We start from the raw sequence: 21,993 nt of genomic DNA, 5'->3' as shown, positions 1-21,993 counted from the left end.
ATTTTGCAAATACATTTTTGTCTGTTTTAAAATCTAGTAGTCAACCTAGATATCCTACTCTGGGTAATTTTCACTGTACACTTAGCGAAACAAATTACAACGTTAGGTCTAGGGCTGCCTGCTTAAGAATGCTTCGAGTAGTCTGGCCTGCTCCATAACCGATTGGGGGGTTCTTTGCGGGATTTTGAACAGCACGTGGTAGGTGCTAGTGTCTTTATTTCAGGTGTTGGTTTAGTTGGGTAGACAAGGTTTGGGATAGTAATGGCTTTTTCAGTGGGCAGACATTTTCTGGATGTGAATGCGGTGACTTTGGAAGTTTTGCAAAAAGCGAATAAGACTAAGCTGCAGTAATTAGCAGAGAAACTGGAATTGGACCTGCCCGCTTTTGTGAGGAAAGGACAGATAATTGCATTAGTAGCTCAGCATTTAAATTTGCTGGAGGAACCATCAGAATCTAAAGCAGTGGCAAGAATTCAATTGCAAATGAAATAGCTTGAGTTGGAGGCAAGAGATAAGGAATGGGTAGCAGAGATGAAACCGTTTAAGTTACAATTAGCAGCAGAAGAGAGGGAAAAAGAGAGAACAGAGAAAGAGAGAGCTTTTGAACTTCAAAGACTGACACTTGAAAAGGAAACTCAGCTTAAAAGGCTGGAAATAAAAGCTGAAAGTAGGTTAAGAGAGGAGGAAAACTAGACAAGCCAGGAAGTTTTGTTGGACTAGTAACAAAAAGCATCAGGGAAGTTAGACAACTGTCTCAGAGAGTACAAAATGATCAGATATTGGTAAAGGAGGAAGTGCCAGATCCGCTTAAAAAAATATATATGCAAGGATAAAATTTATTCACATAGACCAGGAGCAGTAAGTAAGGAGGTTACAATATTAAGGGACACAGAATCCTCTAGTCTGTGATGATGAAGGATGAGGAGATATGCATTCCTGAGGGTCTATTGCCAGAAAAGGAACTGGTAACAGGAATTCATGGTGAGACAAAAAATGCCCAATTATGTAAAGTGAGGCTAGAGTGTCCAGAGAAGAGTGAAGAATTAGTTGTAGGAGTAGTAGACAAACTCTTAACTCCAGGAATACAATTTGTCCTTGTAATTGATGTAGCTGATTCACTGGGAGGCATGCTGCCTACCCTAGTTGAAAGGCAGTGGAGACGCAGGCAACTGAAGACCTGGAGAATGTTTCTCCAGCAATTTTCCCTGATTGTGTGATCATAAGATCACAGAGACACAAGCTGAAGCGGGAGAGATCAAAAGGCACAGATAAGGTAGCTGACGTACTGTTATCTGAAACTTGATTTGGTCAGATAAGTGGGGCAGAGAGGGAGCAAATAGGTAAACATGCCAGTATTTTTAGCTCTGCTAAGCTGATTGAATTACAGCAGACACATAAGGAGTTAAAACAGTTACATCAAAAAGCATTTACAAAGAAAGAAAGCAAATGCATTCCTGTGTGTTATTACTGAACAAATGATGTCTTAATGAGGAAATGGAGACCATCACACATTCAAGCAGATGAAAAATAGGCAGAGATTCATCAAATTGTTCTGCCAGTAGGGTACAGAAGGGAGTGGCGCATGAGCTATCACTTGGAGGTCATATAGGGGCTCAGGAAAACACAGACTGAAATACAAAGACATTTTTATTGGCCTGGACTACACAAGGATGTAGTTGAATTTTTCCAGATGTGTCATACATATCAGCTAATCAGAAAACTACAGGTAGTAATAAACTCTGCACCTTTAATACCTATCCCAGCATTTGATGAAGCTTTTACAAGAGTCTTATTTGATTGTGTAGGTCCCCTACCTCAAACAAAAAGTGGGAATAAGCATTTATTAACAGTAATGAATGTGTCATCTAGATTTCCAGAGACAATCCCATTATACAACATCACAGCTAAAAGGGTTGTCGAAGAATTACTGAATTTTTTTAACTAAATATGGACTGCAAATAGAGATCCAGTCAGATCAAGGATCAAACTTCACATCGAAATTATTCAAGGAGGTTAAGGATAACTTGGGAATAAAGCAATTCAAATGTACCATCCAGAATCACAGGGAGCACTAGAGAGATGGCATCAAACACTAAAGACCATGTTGAGGGCTTGTGATCAGGAGTATACAGATGATTGGGATAAGGGAGTTCCATTAGAAACACTTTGCAATCAGAGATGCACCGAATAAATCAACCAAATTCAGTCCATTTGAATTAACTTTTGGGCATGAAGTAAGAGGACCGTTAAAATTGATTAAGGAAAAATTAATATCACAGAATTCAGAGACCACCCACTTGAACTATGTGTCAAATTTTAGAGAACAATTAAATAGAACTGGCTAGACAGCATTTAAAAGTATCACAGCATACATTGAAACAAGAAGCGGATAAGAAATTACAAATTCACAATTTTGCAATTGGGGATAAGGTACTGGTGTTCCTTCAGAAACAGGTAGTCTGTAAAAGCCTTTAAGTGGATCTTAACAAATTGAGAAGAAATTGAGTGAGGTGAACTACTTGATAAGGACTCTAGACAGGAAGAAATCTCACACAGTGTGTATGTGAATATGCTCAAAAGGTATTTTGATAGGGAAAGAATGCACGAGGAGAAGGTGTTAATGATTACAGCGCAGAAGGAAGAACCAAGTTCAGAGGATTCTGAATTGGACATTCCTCAAATTGAATTGTATAATGAGGGAGTTGTCAAAAATTGGGATAAATTATTGAGTTACCTTCCACAAGAAAATTGAAATAACCTGAAAGAGTTATTACTATCACATGGGGAGATGTGCGGAAATAAACTGGGAAGTACTAACCTAATTGTGCATGACGTAGAGACAGGAGATGCTGTTCCAATTAAGCAACATCCTTATGGGCATAACCCTTTAAAGTTGGCACAGAAGGAGAGAGTGCATGCTCCAAGATGGCATAATCAAAGTGAGTTACAGTGACTGGAGCTCATCTATAGTCATGGTGCCAAAGCCAGATATATCCAATGGTTATGTTTGGGCTATCACAAAGTCAACACCGTTACAAAGACTGATGCATAGACAATTCCACAGTTGGAGGACTGTGTCGAAAAAGTGGGACAAGCAACTTACATTGCTAAATTGGACTTGCTCAGAGGCTACTGACAAGTACCCCGTCAGAGAGAGCAAAGGCAATTTCAACTTTCATAATGCCAAATGGACTATATCAATTCAAAGTCATGATATTTCAGAGACTGACTAAGAAGGTCAATTCCAGATTACCCAATTGTGTTGTTTCCATTGATGACCTGGTGATTTTTAGTCACTCATGGAAGGAACATTATTGGACTTGTTTGACTTCAGAAGGCAGGCTTGGTGGTAAATAGATGAGACTTCAGGCCAAAATGGTCATGTTTTAGAAGTGGCCTGGAAAATGAAAGGGGAGTGACCAGCTCTCTAGGTAGCTAGCTGAGCTGAGCAGTTTTAGTTCAATCTTGAACTGGGAAGTTCAACAGGGAGCTGTGTGGAAACTCTCTCTTCTTCTGCCTTCAACTTCAACCTGCAAGCATGTGTTCCATTAATACTGGTTTTTAAAGGGAGTTTGCTTATAGGTACTGTTGTGTGTATTCAGAACAGCATAATTAAGTCTAGCTGGATAAGCTGAGTTCTTTAGTTTGTTCTTTGCGTTTCATTGTGTAATTTTGAATAAATTTTTTGTCTGTTTTAAAATCTAGTCATCCAACTAGCTATCTTACTCCGGGTAATTTTCACTGAACATTTAGCGAAACAAATGACAAAGTTAGGTCTAGAGCTGCTTGCTTAAGAATGTTTAGAGTGGTCTGGCCTCGTCCATAACATAAGCTGCCCCGTTGATTAGGATGGGGGATATCTGTGGAGCCTCCTCCTCCAATTACTTATTTAATTGTTCAGAGCCATTCACAATTAGATGTGGCAGTATTGCACTACTTATTTTTGATCTGTTGATGTTTGAGATCACCAAATCATGTGTACCTCATGCGCATCCATTGTTTTTAACACTCATGATCCTGTGTTGTAACATCTGCAGATTGGCACTTAATATTTCAATATGGATCACACTGCTCCTGACTCACTGCACCCTGGACTGAGATAGGGTTGAACCCTTGGCTTGATGGTAATGCTAGAGTGCGGGGTATACTGGTCATCTAATTAGGAGGGAAGTGGGTACACAATTTTAACTGTGTCACTACCTTTTTTTGCTGGTTGGGGAGATGTATCTCCCACCCCTCCGCTGCACTAGGTGACAGCTGGATTGCCTCCAGTTGCTATGTTCTATGCGGTTGACTGGAAACTGATAATACTCACTGTCTCAGACATGTATGAAATGGTAATTGATAAATTAATGAAGGGTCATCAAGTGCCTTCTGAGGTCTTCAGCAATGTTAATGCATTTTGGAGAGAAATAGAGAGAAATTTGGAAGAAATAATTGAATTTTGTGATTTGATTTTCTGTTATACACAGCAAACTGATTCAGAGCGATATGTGACATATGCTGTCCCTGCCATTCATTAACATGTTATAACCTCGAGTATTACAGTTCTTTAAGTGAGAAATGAAAATCTCAGGCAGAGAAGTGAGCTTCTTTAAAGCCTTTTTGGTGAATGAAATGTCAACTATATCTTTGTCATGTTGCGTAGCCAGCAATGATGGCATTTCCAGAGTCCTCCAGTGAGCACTCAAATGTTTATTGTGGTTTGACCTTAATTAGGATCAGTTACATGCAGACTCAGGGCAACAGAACTGTAACAGACCATTGGAACCCATTTTTAATGATCTATGTAGTGTTTCAATGGCAAGAAGCCTTGTGAGAGATTTTGTCATGTTTAAATACAGAGGAATGTAGTTCAATGTTGTAGTGAGTTGGTAGCACAGAGACTCATCACTATTAGCACGGAAATTACAAACCTTCTTTTACTAAGACTCAAGTACAATACACAATAGGAGCTTATTCTGCTAATGTGTGTGCAGAATGTTGATTCTGCAGTCTGTTTTCCATCACAGCTGGGAGATGAAGTTACCATATCATTTCATTAGAAATTTCTGTAGGTGTGAGCAAAAGAGTTTAAAAAATGGTCAGTGATTGTCACTGGTAAGGCCCATATTGTTGTCCCTTCCTTATGACCCATGAACCGATTGGCTTGCCTGGCCATTACAGCAAGCTGTGCAGAGTCTGCACATTTTTGTGAATCTGGAATCACATTTAGGGCAGACCAAGTGAGGGTAGCAGATTTCCTTCCCTCAATGACATGAATGAATCAGATGGGCATTCACAACAATTGATGATAGCTCCATGGTCACCATTACTTGGGACTTATCTTAATTCTAGAATTTATCAATTGAAATTGAATTTAATCAGTTGTGTCAGTGGTATTAGAACCCATTACCTCAGAACGTTTGCCAGGGCTTTGGAAGTTTTACTCCAATGACATTACCACTATGCCAACACCACCGAGCACACGACTTTTTAATTCCTTCATTGGATGCCGGCATCACTGTCTGGGCCAGCCTATTAGCTGGATGGAGTAAAGCTCCTTGAATGGTGTTGGAGCTATACGATCAGGGAAGGGGGAGTATTCCATCACACTCCTGCCTTATAGATAGTGGACAGGCTTTGGGGAGTCAGAAGGTGAATTCTTGTTACAGGGTTCCTTGCCTCAGAATTGCACTTGTAGCCTCAGTGTTAATTGTTAGACCAGTTCATTTTGTGGTCAATTGTCACTCTCAGGATTATGCTAGTAGGAGATTCAGTGCTCGCAATGTCATTAAATGTCAAAGGGTGAAGGATAGATTCTCATTTGTTAGAGATGGCCATTGTCTGACCCTTCCTTGGTGAAAATATTACTTGCAACGTCTCAGCCCACACCTGAATATTGATCAGGTTTTGCTTTATTTAGAAGTGGACTGCGTCAGTATCTGAGAAACCCAAAATGAGCTTCAGAGAGCAGGTTGTGCTAAGTAGGTATAGCTTGATAGTAGTGTCATGTCATCTTCCATCACTTCATTGATATTGAGAAGATACTGAAGCTCAATTTGGGTTCCTCCGAGGTATTCAGGCCCTGACCTCATTACAGCTGTGGTTCAAACGGAGACAAAAGAAAACATAGACAACAATTCTGAAGTAGAGTCAGTTTGCTCTTTGCATCTGTTGCTCTTTCCACAGATGTTGAGTTTCTACACCGTTTTCTATTTTCATTATGAACAAGGGAGCTGTGTTCCAAAGCTCTACTAATGCTGGCATCAATAGAAATCAGTGGCATTGGTAATAGGAATCTAAAATATGCTTCAGTGAGGAGGTTATCGCTGTATAGGTACTAGTTGACAGCACTGTAATGACATCTTCCATCACTTTACTAATATTTGAGGCTACACTGAGGGGCAGTAATTGGTCAGGTTGGATTTAACTTACTTTTTTAAGTAGAGAGATACCATGCAATCTTTCACAATGTCAGCTAAATGCTAGTGTTATAACTGTACTGGAACCGTTCGGCTAACGGTGTGGCAAATTCTGGAGCATATGTCTTCACTAATACTGCCAGAAAGTTGCCAGGGCCTATTGAGTATCTAATCCTCAAGCCATTTCTCAATATGACATGGACGGAAGTGAATTGGCTGAACTCTGGCATCTGCGATGCTGGGGCCCACTGCAGGAGACCAAGCTGGATCATATCCTGCTCCCTGTTTCAAATCCTTATCTTTTGCGCTGGTTTGCTGGACTCTCTCTCTCTCTCATCAGTGAGAATAAGGATATTTGTGGTGCCTCCACAATACATGAATGGATATAGCAGGACTTAGTTCTCATCTGTTGGTTGTGGAGTAACTTACCTCAGTTATTTTTTTTTTACTTGTTGCTTAGATTGTTGGCACAGTAGTGGTCCTGTTTTAGAGTTTCATGACACATTTTGGTTTGCCTGGAGCTGCTAATGGCATGCACTTCTGCACTATTCATTGAATCAGGCTTGATCTTCTTGCTTGTCGGTATTGGTTGAATGGTGGATATGCTGGGCCATGAGTTTGCACATTGTGTGAGCATACAATTCTGTTGCTTTTGATGGCCCACAATGCTTCATAGGTACTCTGTCTTGATTTTCTAGATCTGTTCAAAGTCTTTCCCATTTAGTATGGTACAAGTGCCATACACCATGACTGAGGGCATTTTCAACATGATGATGGGACTCTTACTGTCATGGACAGATGTATCTATACAAGGCAGATTGCTGAGGATGAGATCAAATATGTTTTGCCCTTTTGATAATTCCTTCAATGCCAGTCACTGATCCAGTCTGGCTGCTGGGAACTACATCAACTTAGTCAATAATGTCGCTGCCAAACCATTCTTGGTGATGGACATTGCAGAATGTACTCTGATGTTGGTAAGAATACTTGGGAGACTTCAATATTTCTTCCAAGTGTTATTCAACACCGAGGAGTACTGATTCATCAACCAATGGTGGGCAGTTTATGATAATCAGCAGGAGGTTTCCGTGTCTGTTTAATATGATGACTTCATGGTGTCTGGTGGACTTTATCCTGACTGTACACCATTGTGCTGCCACTTCTGCTGGTCCTGCCATTGAGAGAGAACATTCTGGGATCATGGTGATGTTGTCTGGGACATTGTATGATATCATGGCAAGTGGTTTTCCCCCCGTGAGTTAGACTGGAGTCATATTACATCCATTAATTACTTGAATACAGAACTGTATATCTAAGTATTCAGATGACACTAAATGAAGAGGCATGGTGTTGATGAAAACCAGAGGTTATAAAGGGGCTTGAGTAGATGTAATGAATGGAAGAACTAGAGCAGATGGCTGTGGAGAATTGAGGTCAGACACGTTATATTTAAATAAAGTGACTCTGAATATTTTCTTACTGATGAGAAACTTGACGCTTTGAAAACAAAAAGGGATTTGAATGTCCATGTACTGAAATCTGGTAAGCGGTTCAACATTTCACCAGAAGAATTCACGATCATGGAAGGTTATAGAATCATAGAGATGTACAGCACAGAAACAGACCCTTCAGTCCAACTTGTCCATGTTGACCAGCAGAAGCTCATTCAACCCATCATATCTTCATCAGCTATTCACTGACTATTATGACTTTATCATTCTCCTGACTTTTCCATATGCTCTCGGATGCTGTTTTGTGGCGGCAGCAACGTCGGCACTGGCTGCTTCGGCGTGAGCCCGGTTCAGGATTCAGCAGCTTCAGCAGATGCATGGTGGCGAAGAATGGCAACAACGGCTCCAGACAACGGCTGGGTCCAGGTACCTGTAAAGGTGGTGGCATTCACAGACTGAGGGATGAACATTTGGGGGGGGGTTACTTTTCTGGCAGCAAGGCCTCCTGGTGCTGGTGGAGGAAAGAGCTGTTCCCTTTTTTATCTTGGCTGTTTCTTTTATTTCTGTTTTTAATCCTCTCTTTGTACTCTAAGATGATACCACAGAATGGCGTCATGTACACTTTTCACTGTACTCCTATGCTTGAGTATAATGACAATAAGATATGTATCTAGTGGAATGTTGGCCTTATCAATGTATCAGGTGAAGTAATGTGTTCAGCTTTGGGCAAGAAAAGACAGGACGCGTGTATTAGCCACGGATACAATGCAGATTCACCAAATTATTTTTGTAGTTAAAATATTAAATTAGAAGGGTAAGTTTTGTATTAGTTTGAGTTTAGAGGGTTGAGGGATAACCTAATCAAGACATTGAAGATAATAGTCTGATAGTGTAGACAGCAAAAAATATTCCTCTGGAGTGTCTGGAACAAGAGATAATGAAAATCATTACTACATGCAATGGGAAAAGCAGATAGCATTCTGCATTTAAGGAAACCCTAAAGAAAGACATCAGGAAGAAAAGAATACATAGATTTTTGATATGTTAAGCTAAAGATAAAATTAAGTGTTAGGCCATTTAGGAATGGACCCAAGAATTACATGGAATTGATAGCAGGAACAGGCGCTTCAAGTCATCAGTGCTCATAGTCATGTTGCACATGAGCCTCCATCCAATCGATTTACTTCATTTCACCTTGCCAACAAAACAACGTATCTTTATATTCCTTTTCTCCCTCTGTACTATCTACATTCCGCTAAAACCATGGAGTAACAACTAATCGAGAATTTGACTGTAGATATAACTGTTCATTTTCGGGTAGTAAAGCTGTAATCAGTGGAGTGTCTCTGGGATCAGAACACTGGCTAACAAACTATCTTTTCCTCTCGCAAAAGGGAGTGGAAATATGGAACTCTTTCTTTCACAAAAGGTTGGACCATGGATCAGCTGAACTTTTCCAAGACTGAGGGTAATGGATTAAGTAAAAGAAAGTGCATCAAGCGATATGGAACAAAAACACGTAAATGGATTTGAACTCCAGATCAAGTCATGAAATAACCAGATTGGTAATAGGTTCTTCTCCTAAGTATGTAAGAACACATTTGTAGGGAAAACAAAAGTTGAATATCGCCCATGTAATATTTCACACCTTTCAGTACCTAAAATTAGTAAGTAAGTTGCAGTGTTGAAATCAGAAATTTACCAAAAGATATGAATGGATTGGGGCAATAGGTGAAAATTTGAGAGATAAAATTTAATGTAAGGTTTAAATATGAGATTATCCATTTTGTTCAGAGGAATAGAAAGACAATCTAATGGACAGAAACTTCAAAGTGCTTCAGTGCAGAGGGATCTGGTCTCCATGTGCATGAATCACAGAAAACTAGTATGCAGATACAACAGGTAATAAGGAAGACCAATGGAATTTTGGCATTTATTGCTAAATGAATAGAATATAAAAATGGGGAAGTGTTGCTGCAACTGTACAAGGCTGTGAGACTGCATCTGGAGGGTTGTATACAATTTTGGTCACTTTTCTTGAGGAGGAATAGTTGTGTTGATGACAGCTCAGAGGACGTTCACGAGATTGTTTCCAGACATGAGGGGTTTGTCATATGAAACAAAATGGTGATGTTTAGGCCTATACTGTCTGGGGTTTAGAAGAATGAGAGGAGATCTAATTGAGGTATAATATATGCTAAAGGGGATTGACAATGTAAACACAGGATCTTTCTTCATGTGGGCAGTCTAGACTGAGATTTAGGAGAAGGAGTAGCAGACTTATCACCAATGAGAAGAAATTAGATAGAAGTTAGAGAAAATGGCCACATACAAGGTACAGAGTGATATATCGGTGACCGCTAGACGGGGCCAGCAGTCAGTGCACAGCTGTCCCCTGTAGTTGTCCCCCTGTCAGATAAGTATTCTGTTTTGAATATGAGGAGAGGGATGGCCCATCAGGTGACGGCAACAGTAGTCAGAGCAGTGGCATCACAGCTGTCCCTGCTGTATAGAGGAGAAGGACAAACCATCATAGAAAAAGAGTAATTGGACATTTGATAGGCAGGGGCACAGATAGACACTTCTACAGCCACAAGAGGGACTCCAGGATGATATGTTGCCTCCCTGATGCCAGGGTCATGGATGTCTCTGAGCGAATATAGGGCATCCTAAAACAGAAGGGTAAAGAGATAGAAGTCATTGTGCATATTGGCACAAATGACACAGGTAGGAAGAGTGACAAGGTCCTGCACTGACAATTCAGTGAGTTAGTTATGGATTTAAAAAGCAGCATCTCTCGGGTAGTAATCTCAGGATTTCTCCCCATGCCTCATGCTACTGAGGCTAGGAAGAGAGACAGAGTACAATTGAACACGTGCCTAAAGAGCTGGTATGGGGGGAGGGCTTCAGATATTTGAATCATTGGGATGTTTTCCATGGAAGGTGGGAACTGTACAAAAAGGACAGGTTGCATCTAAGCTGGAGGAGCACAATATCCTAGCAGGCAGGTTTGATTGTTCCACTCGGGAGGGTTTAAACTAATATGGCAGGGAGTGGCGACAAGAGCAGCAGGTGAGTAAGTATAAAGACTGGGGAAGAGCTTGAGACCAAGGCTAAGAGACTAAGAGGAAGAGCAATCAAGGAGAGGATGCTGAACTCAGCAGAACTGGAGGCTTGGACTGCATTTGCTTCAATGTAAGAAGTATAATAGGTAAAATGGATGAACTTGGATTAATGCACACAATTATGATGATGTTGCTATCACAGAGACATGGTTGAAAAAGGGACAGGACTGACAGCTTAATGTTCAGGTTAATGATGTTTTAGACAAGACAGAGGAGGAAGCAGAAGAGGCGGAGGAGTTGCATTACTGGTTAGGGAATATATCACATCTGTGTTGAGGGAAGACACCCCTGAGGGGAAGAGGAAGGGAGTTATCACAATGATGGGATTGTACTACAGACTTCCAAAATTGGTTTATCTCAATTGGCTGGATTGTTGGTTTACAGAGCGGTGTGATGCCAACAGTGTGGGTTCAATTCCTATCACCAGTTTGATATTACCATGAAGGACTCTCCTTCTCAACCTCTTCCCTCATCTGAGGCCTGATGCCCCTCAGGTTAAATCACCACCAGTCACTTCTCTCAAATGAGAGAGCAGTCGCTAAGGTCTGGTAAGACTATGGTGACACAACAGCAGACTTCTTAGCTGCCAGAGAAATACAGGAAGAGATGTGCTATCAGATTTTGGAAGGATGTGAAAATAACAAGTTTATTGCAGTGGGTGATTTTAACTTGCCCAAATTTAGTGCCGGGGGTTTGTATGGGGAGCAGTTTGTTGGGTGATCGAGGACAGTTTTTTGAAACAGTATGTGGATAGTCCAATGAGGGAGTAGTGACCATAGTTTTGGGAATAGTGAGCATAATTCCATAAATGTTCAGATATGTACAGATAATGACAAGAATATACCTCAGATGAAGGTGTTAAATTGGGGAAAGGCCAACTATAACGGAATTAGGCAAGAATTGGAGAATGTGGACAGGCTGTTTGAGGGTCAATCCACATCTGACATGTGGGAGTTTTTTAAAAACTGGTTGATTAGAGTGCAGGGCAGGCATGTTCCTGTGAAAATGAAGGACAGGAATGGCAGGATCTAGGAACGTTGGATGACAGGGGAAAAAAATCAGCTAAGTCAAAAAAACGGAAGCATATCTAAGTTCTAGGCAACCAAAAATGGACACATTCCTTTAAGAATATAGAGAAAGTAACAAGAAGCTCAAGTAGGGAGTTAGGAGGGAAAAAGGAGCCATTAAATGCCCTTGCCAGCGAGGTTAAAGAAAATCCAATGGCAGTTTATGCATATATTAGGAGCAAGAAGGAATGGGCCCACTCAAAAATAAAGGATAAAGGTTATGCGTAGAGCCAGAGGAAATAGGTAAGATCCTTAATGAGTACTTTACATCGGTATTCACCAAAGAGAGGGACGTGAGGAATGTTGAGATTAGGGAAAGATGTGTGAATACTCTCAGACAGGTCAACATAATGAAGGAGGAAGTGTTGGGTGTCTTGAAATGTATTAAGGTAGACAAGTCCACTTTGCCAGATATGATCTATCCAGGATACTGAGGGAGGCAAGGGAGGAAATAGCTACGGCCTTAACTGATATCTTTGCATCCTCTTTGGCCTCAGACAAGGTTTCAGAGGATGTAAAGTGGCCAATATTGTTGCTTTGTTTAAGAAAGGAAACAAAGATATTCTAGGTAATTACATGCCAGTGAAGTCAATGGTAGGGAAGCTATTAAAAAAGATACTAAGAGACAGGATTTATTCACATTTGGAAGCAAATGGACTTGTTAGTAATAGCAGCATCGGTTTGTGCGGGCAAGGTCATGTCTCACCAACTTGATTCAGTTTGTTGAGGCAGTGACAAGAATGATGAAGGGAGAGCAGTGGATGTTGTCTACTGGACTTTGATAAGGTATTTGATGAGGTACCTCATGGTAGGCTGGTACAGAAGGTAGAGTCTCATGGGATCTGGGGTACATTGGTTAGATGAATATAGTTTTGTCATAGAATACAGAGCAGAAAGGGTGTAAGAGACTTTTCGGCATGGAGATCAGAACTAGTCCTGGGATCTTTGTTCTTATATATAAAATGATTTGATTTGAAGGAAAAGGTCTCTTTCGTAAGTTTGCCAATGACACCAAAATTAGCATATTTGCAGACAGAAAATAGGATTGCCAGTGGAAGCATTGGGATATACATTGATTGTAGATTTGGGCAGAGAAATGACAGATGGAATTTATTTCAGACAAATGCCAGGTGATGCATTTTGGAAGATCAAATTCAGGTGTAAATTATATAATAAATGGTAGAACCCTTTGGAGCATTGACATACAGAGGGATCTGGGCATACATGTTCACAGATATCTGAAAATAGCAACACAGTTGGATAAGGTATTTAAGGAGGCATACAGCACACTTGCCCTCATTGGTTGGGGCACTGAATATAAAAATTAGGCGGCACGGTGGCTGAGTGGTTAGCACTGCTGCCTTACAACACCAGGGACCTGGGTTTGATTCCCACCTGTCTGTGTGGAGTTTGCACATTCTCCCCGTGTCTACGTGGGTTTCCTCCGGGTGCTCCGGTTTCCTCCCACAGTCCAAAGATGTGCAGGTCAGGTGAACTGACCATGCTAAATTGCCCACAGTGTTAGGTATGTTAGTCAGGGGTAAATATAGGGTAGGAGAATGGGTTTGGGTGGGTTACTCTTCGGTGGGGCGGTGTGGACTTGTTGGCCGAAAGGCCTGTTTCTACACTGTTGAGAATCTAATCTAATCTTATGTTACAACTATATAAAATTTTAATTAGACTACATTTGGAATAAAGCATGCAGTTCTTGTCGTCAATCTATCAGAAGGACATGGATGCTTTGGAGAGGATGCAGAGAAGATTTACTATAACGTTGCCTGGGCTGGAGGGTTTTAGTTATGAGGGGAAGTTGGATAAACTCAGATTGCTTTCATGGGAAAAATGGAGGCTGAGGAATGACCTGTTAGAGGTCTACAAATTATGACAAGCTCAGTTAGGGTGGATAGTCAGAGACCTTTTCCCAGCCTGGAAAGATCAACTACCAAAGGGTGCAGGTTCAAAGTGAGAGGGTGGAAGTTTAGGGAAGAAGTGTGGGGAAAATGTTTCACACAGACAGTGGTGGAGATGGTGGAAGCAGGCACAGTAATAATGTTTAATATCTTGATATGTTCATGAATGGGAGGCAAACAGAGGGTTGGATACCACACCTGGGCACTAAGTAGCAGGTCTGAATAAGGATAAGAAATCAGCGCAGGCTTGATGGACTGGAGGGTCAGTTCATGTGCAGCATGGTATTGTATATATTGGATTGGATTCTCTCAAAGAATCATGAATCTGTGGAATTCACTACTCCAGAGTGCAGTGGATTCTGGGACATTGAGTAAATTTAAGGAGGAGATTATAATTAGTGATGCATTGAAGTGTTAGGGAGAGTGGGCTGGAAAGTGGAGTTGAGGCTGAAATGAGATTGTCATGATCATATCAAATTGTGAAGTCTGCTCAAGGGGCTGAACTGCCTACTCCTGCTCCTAGTTCTTATGTTGTAGTAGGTTGGTTTGTTGCTTGTATACAGTAACAGTATCTACAGATATACCAGAGCAATTTATCCTTGAACAGCATCTTCTAAACTCTCAACCTCTACAACCTACATGAAGCAGGATTGCAGAAGGATGGGAACATCACCTCATGCACGATTACCTCCAAATCACACACCATCCTAATGTTGCTCCTTCTCTGGGTCAAAGTCATGAAATTCCCTTCCTAGTTGTACTGTTGATGTTTCCACACCATGCAGGCTCCTGTACTTCAAGGCGACAAATGACTGCCACCTTCTCTAGGAAGTATGATCGGCAATAACTGCTCATCTAACCAGTAACAACCATATTTACAATGTGTCATAATAAAAAAAAAATTGACTGAGACCAAGTAGTTCCATCATTCAACTTAATTTGACTGATAGAAATTGCAAAGTGGCATGGGAAGATAAAAAAGGAATGAGTAAATAAGATTTTTACTTCAATGATGTTTAATCCTATATTAAGGTAAAGTCACCATTAGACAGAGATAACTGGTAGTAGTTTAACTTGAGGGTCACCATGCCTTCAGTGAGGGAAGAGATTAAGAAGGATTGCCCTTCATGGCAACCTCAGCTAGAATGGGATTTGAACCCATGCTGTTGGTATCACTCACCAAACATTTCACCAACTGAGCTAAGTGACCCCTAACCAATCTGTCTTATTTAGTGGCTACTTTATATGATTAGAAGATTGAAGACTGACAAATTACTATAAGCAACAGCTCAGTACTCAAAACTTTCACTTCCTTTCAAAAAGATTCATGATTTCAAATCCATCTCTTGGTTGCAGCTCTTCAGTTTAGGCCCGGCCATATGAATAATTAAATGACCCATTTCTCTTCCCCTTTAGACAGGGAAATTTTTCTAAGCAGCTTTCCTAAGAACGAACTGAATGTTAGAATGAACTATAATGTACTGATCACCATGAACTTCTACAATATCTTCTAAGGAGTTTGCTGTTGCAGTGAAATCAGATGACTGCATCTCACCTGGTTATTCTGGAAGTCATAGTCCAGTGAAAATTGCAATTTCCCGAGTTTTTCTTCCTCTTTTGGTTCCTCATCTTTGTCTTCACCTTCAGTTAAACCAGTTTCTGCATCGTCATCGTCCTGTTTGGTCTGTGAAGAGGAAGCAAAATTTTGCTGAGTTTCCACAGGTAGTGTTTTCTTGTGAACAATACCTTGATAGCAAAACTCCTGATTTAAAGAAAGCATGGTTTTTAATAACCTCATAAGATAGGCTGTAGATGCAGTAGAGTATGCCTTTTGCCAGCTTTCATATAGTACTGATTTCATTAGATTAATAATTTTCATAAATACAAAGTGGTTTCAGCTCAGTCTACTGATAACGGTTTGCCATATTGACTAAGAGATGAATTAAAACCACCACTTCAGTTATGAACTGAATTCAAAAATACTGTGTTGAACTTTAATAGCATCATGGATCACTTTATAAGATAAAACTCGAGTCTACTATTGATTTTTGAAACAACTGAACTTGAAAACATGGGCCAGAAAAGGCAATCTACCATTTAAATGGCTGAGTGGTTTTGCAGTGCAGATCTGAAGAAAGCTGATGCGATTGAATATTAATAATCAGGCGTGCAGATGATAATATGTTTCAAAGGGAGCAAAGCAATACTAGAGTCATTAAAAGAATCTTGATAGTATTTTCCTGCATTGCTACAGCTTCAGGTCTATAAACTACATTCATGTGCAATTTGCAGTCCAACATGCCTCATCTTATTCATCAAATGTCTTAAGAGTTCAATACATTAATGCCAAATGCATAAGAGTTAAATTCAAAGATGTCTGTATGGATTGACAATCCCCATGTGACTCTCTGTGCATGATTGCTTAAGAGAGATTAACTGTTTTGTCTAATGTCTGATCTCCTTAAGACAATGAGTTCCACACTGTTTGTAATTGGCAGAAAGCCTAAAGTTGGCAAAAATCCATTTTATTTAGGACAATGTAGCAATTTTTATGTTTTGATGTCTGTGTGGTTGCTGTGTTCCTTTGACCAATCAGTCCAAAGAACCATTTGGTTTAGTCACAGGTATAACCAATTCTATACCAAGAAAAAAAGGCATACAAATCTCCAGAAATAACAAACCCCACATTAAAATTTTCATATATCGAGTGAAGAAAGTCCCAATACCTTTCTCCTGATCAGATTATGGGTCCTTGCTTGACTACTTTGCCATCTTGTGACCCATGTGCTGTGGAACTTATTGATCAATTCTTCCTGATTGACTATAACCCTATTTCATTCTCTTTCTAGCCCTAGTCTTCTGACTTGTTACCACTCACCCAACAACATCTCCAGCCTCACTGCTCATGTCTCACTTTTGACACTTCCCATTGCTATCTTGTGGCCACTGGCCTGTCACACATCCCTGATTACCGGATTAGAGGTGCAGTTGAAAGTTGGGACTGACAAACTAAGTTTAGAATGCATGCAAATGGAAGAACACTAGAAACCAGTGAATTATTTATTCCACTAAAAGACAAGATCGATTCCATAGCTACCGGCAAGGTGACACTGAGTTGATAGAGTTGGGAAAGGTGAATAACATAAAATGAGAGACAGAGGAAGAGTATGAAAACTTTTCATAAAAATGTACAAAAAAAAAAGAAACAGCACAGAGAAACTGATAGAAAAGGTGATTGTCAAATTAAGAACAGGAGTCAAGATAAACAGATGTAGAGGCACTGATGAGAGAGTTTGAGAGAAAGAAAATAAAAAAATAGTGTTTGGGAAATCAAGTAGTGGAAGATACAGGAGAGACAGTGGGACAATGTTTTACATTTTTGTGTGATATCTCAATTACTGATCATGTCAGTATTTAGAAGTGTTTCTGGGAACTGGAAGCAACAAAGGAATTGAATTATCTTGCTTTATTAATTCTATTCCGATATATTTCCAAAGCAAGCATAGTTTATGGTATTTTCTCTTTATAACTTCAAACTAATAGACCTGATTTAATGAAAAATATTTTAAAATAAATACGGACTTAGTATTTTAAAAAAAATTCTTTTACAGCCATAACCCTTTTTTAAATAAAAAAATTCTTGATCAGCAGCACGACAGATTACCTTCACCTGTCAAAATGGCCTAATAATTAAACTTACTAATCATTTCATTCCAAGAGTCATTACAGCTTCCATGACATGGGCTGATGAAAATCTGACAATTGCTATATTTCAGCATATTCTTCAGCTATACAGCCCAATCTCTTTTGATTAAGGTTGTTTAATTCAGAGTCTTCTGACAACTAAACTATCTTTAATCATAAATTCATACTTTTTTCTGTATCTTTTACATAGTTTAATTCAGATGATTGAAAGGGTTTGAAAAGGTAAAGACCAAATTTATAATTTTGGGAGTAAGCTGCATCATTAAAATCTTATCACCACATCTGGTCATCAGACATTTGAGATGTGTGGTTTGAACAAAGTGACTCTAAAGTGCTTTCCTGGAAACAATTACTACTTCAAAGGCAACTCATTGTGTAGAATACTTGGTGATGTTTTGACCAGTTAAAACATAATTTTGTTATGATTCTCACAGTGGACTCCAGTCTACAATGGCAAAATACTAAAAGTTTTAGTTATTACAGAGAAATATTGTTTGTAAAAGATTTCTCATAATTAATCCTACATACTTCTCAATTGGTTGTATGTGTATGGCAATTACTGTCAGTAGCAATCTTGCAATAAAAAAGATAATTACCAATATTCTGATTTAACAAATAATATTTAGATATCAATCATTATAGAAGAATTCAAAATAGAGAACTATTGATTTGTATTATTTTCACTACTGGTTCAGAATTCTAATGTGATGTTCAATTGAAAGTACTATGCCTTTTTGTTTGCATCTTTAGCTGAAAGCTTTCCAGTTGACAATTATGATGATGGATCAGAACCCCAAAATACTGGAGGCATTTTTATCCCTTAATTGCAATATGGGATATTTAACAAGAAGACGTTACAAAGGAAAACTATAGGTGTTAATCAAAATCTATGTGAAACAAATGGGATGTAATAACTACAGTGTCCAAGAAATGTTATACAGACTGGAGTATGACTGCAAAGATAATAATGAGGAACTGATGAACCTGAACTCAACAGCAAGATTATATTCCAAATTACAGAGAAATTTTGTGGTTTTTCCCTTTGAAGAATACACAAGGACTGAGGTTTAAAAAAAAACAACTTTACTGGAGTGGAGTACTGGGACTGAATACTCTCATGTATTCAAGCATTAGTGAAGGCCACAGTTACCCCTGAGTTACATATTTATTAAATGTTTTACTGGCTGTTGATTAATGCTAGCGAGACAGGCATTAACTGAAATTGATGTTCTGCAATTTGACTGAGGAAGAAGAAAATGGCATTGCAGATTATCAGGTATGGTAATCATGCCAGGTGGATTAACAAATATTTATCTGTCGGCTTAATACAACCATCACCTCTATTGTGCATGGATCCAACCAACGCCTATGATTCAACAGTGATGCTTTTCTCTAAGTATTGTTAGACCAGAATAAAACAACATGGTTACATTGTGTCAAAGGAACACTCTTTGGCAATGCAATGCTGTGATTAGAAGCATTTTTGTGAATAAGTTATTTTAAATTGTTATTGACTTCATTCACAATCCAAATTAAAATATTTTTCTGTTCGAGCACATCAGCACAATTCTGATGATTGTGGTTGCTTCTAAAAAGCCAAATTTTCTGTTTAAATCTGCAAAGAATATTGCCTTTCAATAACTCTAATTGCTTTTAATTGTCCAAAATAATGTATTTTCTAAATTGCAATCAATTATTACAATCTGAACAATCTTAATCCTTATGTCATCACTGATATTAAAACTTCTTGTTTTACAAACAATAAATAGAAGGGTATATGTGCAGATGTAAGAATTAAACCTTAAAGCCAATACAAAACAAATTCTTGGAAGAACCTACCATCCAGTTGAAATCCAGGACAGTCAGAAAATACAGTCAGATAATACAGATCAGGAAGAGCACAGAAAAAAAAAATTGTAAAGACTGTGAAGCTTCACAAACACCACAAAGAGATATGACGCACACAGAATGGCTTGTTAAAAACTTCTCAGAGAGTAATGAGGGATTCTGTTTGCTTAATGTGAAACATGCAATATCTGTCCTTGCATATTGGTTGATAGGCTGTAATTCAAAATGACAGAAGGTAATATCCTTAACTGAGTCCATGTTTCCTTTTTCCCACTTTTCCTGCCCTTTTTCCCTTCCTCTTTTGTTTATTGAGAAATTGGTTCCAGTCTGACCCATGCTATTTATGTCCTTTTTTCCAAGTTGTAAAACTATTCTTTCTTCATAGAAGATTTCCGCTTGCTGTATATAGATCACCTGCCGATTATACTGTTAAAAACTGAACATAACAAGGTTATGGCCTGACCAGCACATTAAAGAACTTGAATCTGTATAAGCTTGTATTGTAGACTTATGGTCATGCTGGAGTGATTTCACAACCCTGTATTTCCAGAAGAAAAGGTGCTTTCATGAGAACCTCTTTATCATGAACAGATTCCCTCTTTGATACAGATCCTAGGGCTACTCCACTCAGTCCAACATTCTAATTTTTAAACTACTTTGTAACTTTGACTGGATGGATTGTATCTTCTATTGTTACTAGATTTGAAGCCTGCCATGGCAAATTAATTTCATTCATTGTATGAACATGCCACACATTTAGTCAACAGGGAATACTTTAAATGAATAATTAAGAGCTCTCGTTGCTAAATGGAGATGATCATGATTAAACTAGATTACTATTATCTTCTCCAAAATATCAAGTACTTCCTATGCCTCTACCCTTTGACAAATTTGACAAACTTACAAGTGGTCTTGAGTTTCAAGATGATCTCTTGAGCTTCAAAAAAAGGGTTACAAAGCATTTTTGCCTTGGAAGGGTGGGAGGTAGGTCTTCACTTAACACATCTTCCAGGATGGAGTACTTCTCTTCCACAAGTACCATTTTCTGTCTTTATTTCCAAATCCTTTCTCCATGCTCCAGTATGGGGATCCCAAAGGTTTTTAGCTTTATTAGAAGTCTTCATCTCAAAACACTTTCCAAGGGTGTCAGTATGACCCTGACATCAGTCATTTCAAATAGTTTCCTACTTATCAGCATTGCTTAGATGTTGTAGTGAAGTAGTAATAGAGGAATCAAGAAACTCAGGCTGACCCGATCGATGGACAATACTTACTTCTTCATTAGGGTTGTAAATAAAAGGAACTCTGAAAAGGCACATTATCATTCACATAAAGAGGTTGTGGATTAGAAAATTCAAATGACAGCTACGACATATTTCTAACACATGGCTAGACAAAACTTAATAATGCTCCTGCAATTTATAACTTAATTATTCAAATAGTGAAATCCACAAAATTGTTTATCTTCAACTGCAATTTATGATGCCAATAAATATAAGTTATATAAAGCTTATCTTGGTCTGTATCATCAAAGTGTTTCCTGGAGACAGGGAGCTGACCAAACTTGTCTAAGCAAATACTGCAGTTCATATGTCACAGAATTATTGTATGGTTACAGCATAGAGGTAGGCTATTCGACCATTCATGTCCATGCTGGCTCTCTGCAAGAGCAATTAATCTTGCACGACTACACTGTACTTTTCCTATTGTCTAGAAATTTCTCTCTTAAGTTAATGATCTACTTCCCTTTGAATGCCACAAATGAATCTGCTTCTATTACTGCCCTTTCTGGAATGCATTCCACATACTAGTTAATGATCGTGCATAAAAGATTTTCTCTATGTCTTTCATTTCTTTTCCCAAATATCTTAAATCTGTACCTTTATCAATCCTTTCACCAATGGGAACCATTTCTCTATCTGCTTTTGCCAGTCCCTCATAATTAGAATACCTAGGGTGTAGGTTTGCTCGCTGAGCTGTATGTTTGATATCCAGAGATTTCATTACCTGGCTAGGTAACATCATCAGTGACGACTTCCAAATGAAGCGAAACTGTTGTCTCCTGCTTTCTATTTATATCTTTCTCCTGGATGGGATTCCTGGGGTTTATGGTGATGTAATTTCCTGTTCGTTTTCTGAGGGGTTGATAGATGGTATCTAGATCTGTGTGTTTGTTTATGGCGTTGTGGTTGGAGTGCCAGGCCTCTAGGAATTCTCTGGCATGTCTTTGCTTAGCCTGTCCCAGGATAGATGTGTTGTCCCAGTCGAAATGATAGCTTTTTTCCTCTGTGTGTAGGGCTACGAGGGAGAGAGGGTCGTGTCTTTTTGTGGCTAACTGGTGTTCATGTATCCTGGTGGCTAACTTTCTTCCGAGCAAACCTACACCCTAAACCTCAACCTGAGCTACATAGTTATCTTGCATTAGAATACCTGATCTCCAGCATCTGCAGTCCTCACTTTCTCCTACATTATTAGCTGAGCCA

General features: G+C 39.2%; 1 protein-coding gene across 4 annotated transcripts in view; it reads right to left on the bottom strand.

Moving 5' to 3' along the window:
* Window positions 1-21,993, bottom strand: part of LOC140467147 (synaptotagmin-B) — a 663,372-nt gene that overhangs the window by 107,016 nt on the left and 534,363 nt on the right. For 3 of the 4 annotated variants that reach the window (XM_072563236.1, XM_072563237.1, XM_072563239.1), the window contains one exon: window positions 15,513-15,641. In XM_072563236.1, coding sequence (XP_072419337.1) covers window positions 15,513-15,641 — 129 coding nt within the window. The remainder of the gene's footprint in view (window positions 1-15,512; window positions 15,642-21,993) is intronic. The other variant, XM_072563238.1, reaches the window with a different exon arrangement.

Source organism: Chiloscyllium punctatum, chromosome 45 (assembly GCF_047496795.1).
Source record: "Chiloscyllium punctatum isolate Juve2018m chromosome 45, sChiPun1.3, whole genome shotgun sequence".
NCBI lineage: Eukaryota > Metazoa > Chordata > Chondrichthyes > Orectolobiformes > Hemiscylliidae > Chiloscyllium > Chiloscyllium punctatum.
Note: the sequence above shows the minus strand (reverse complement) of the source record. Positions and strands in the feature narration are given on the sequence as shown.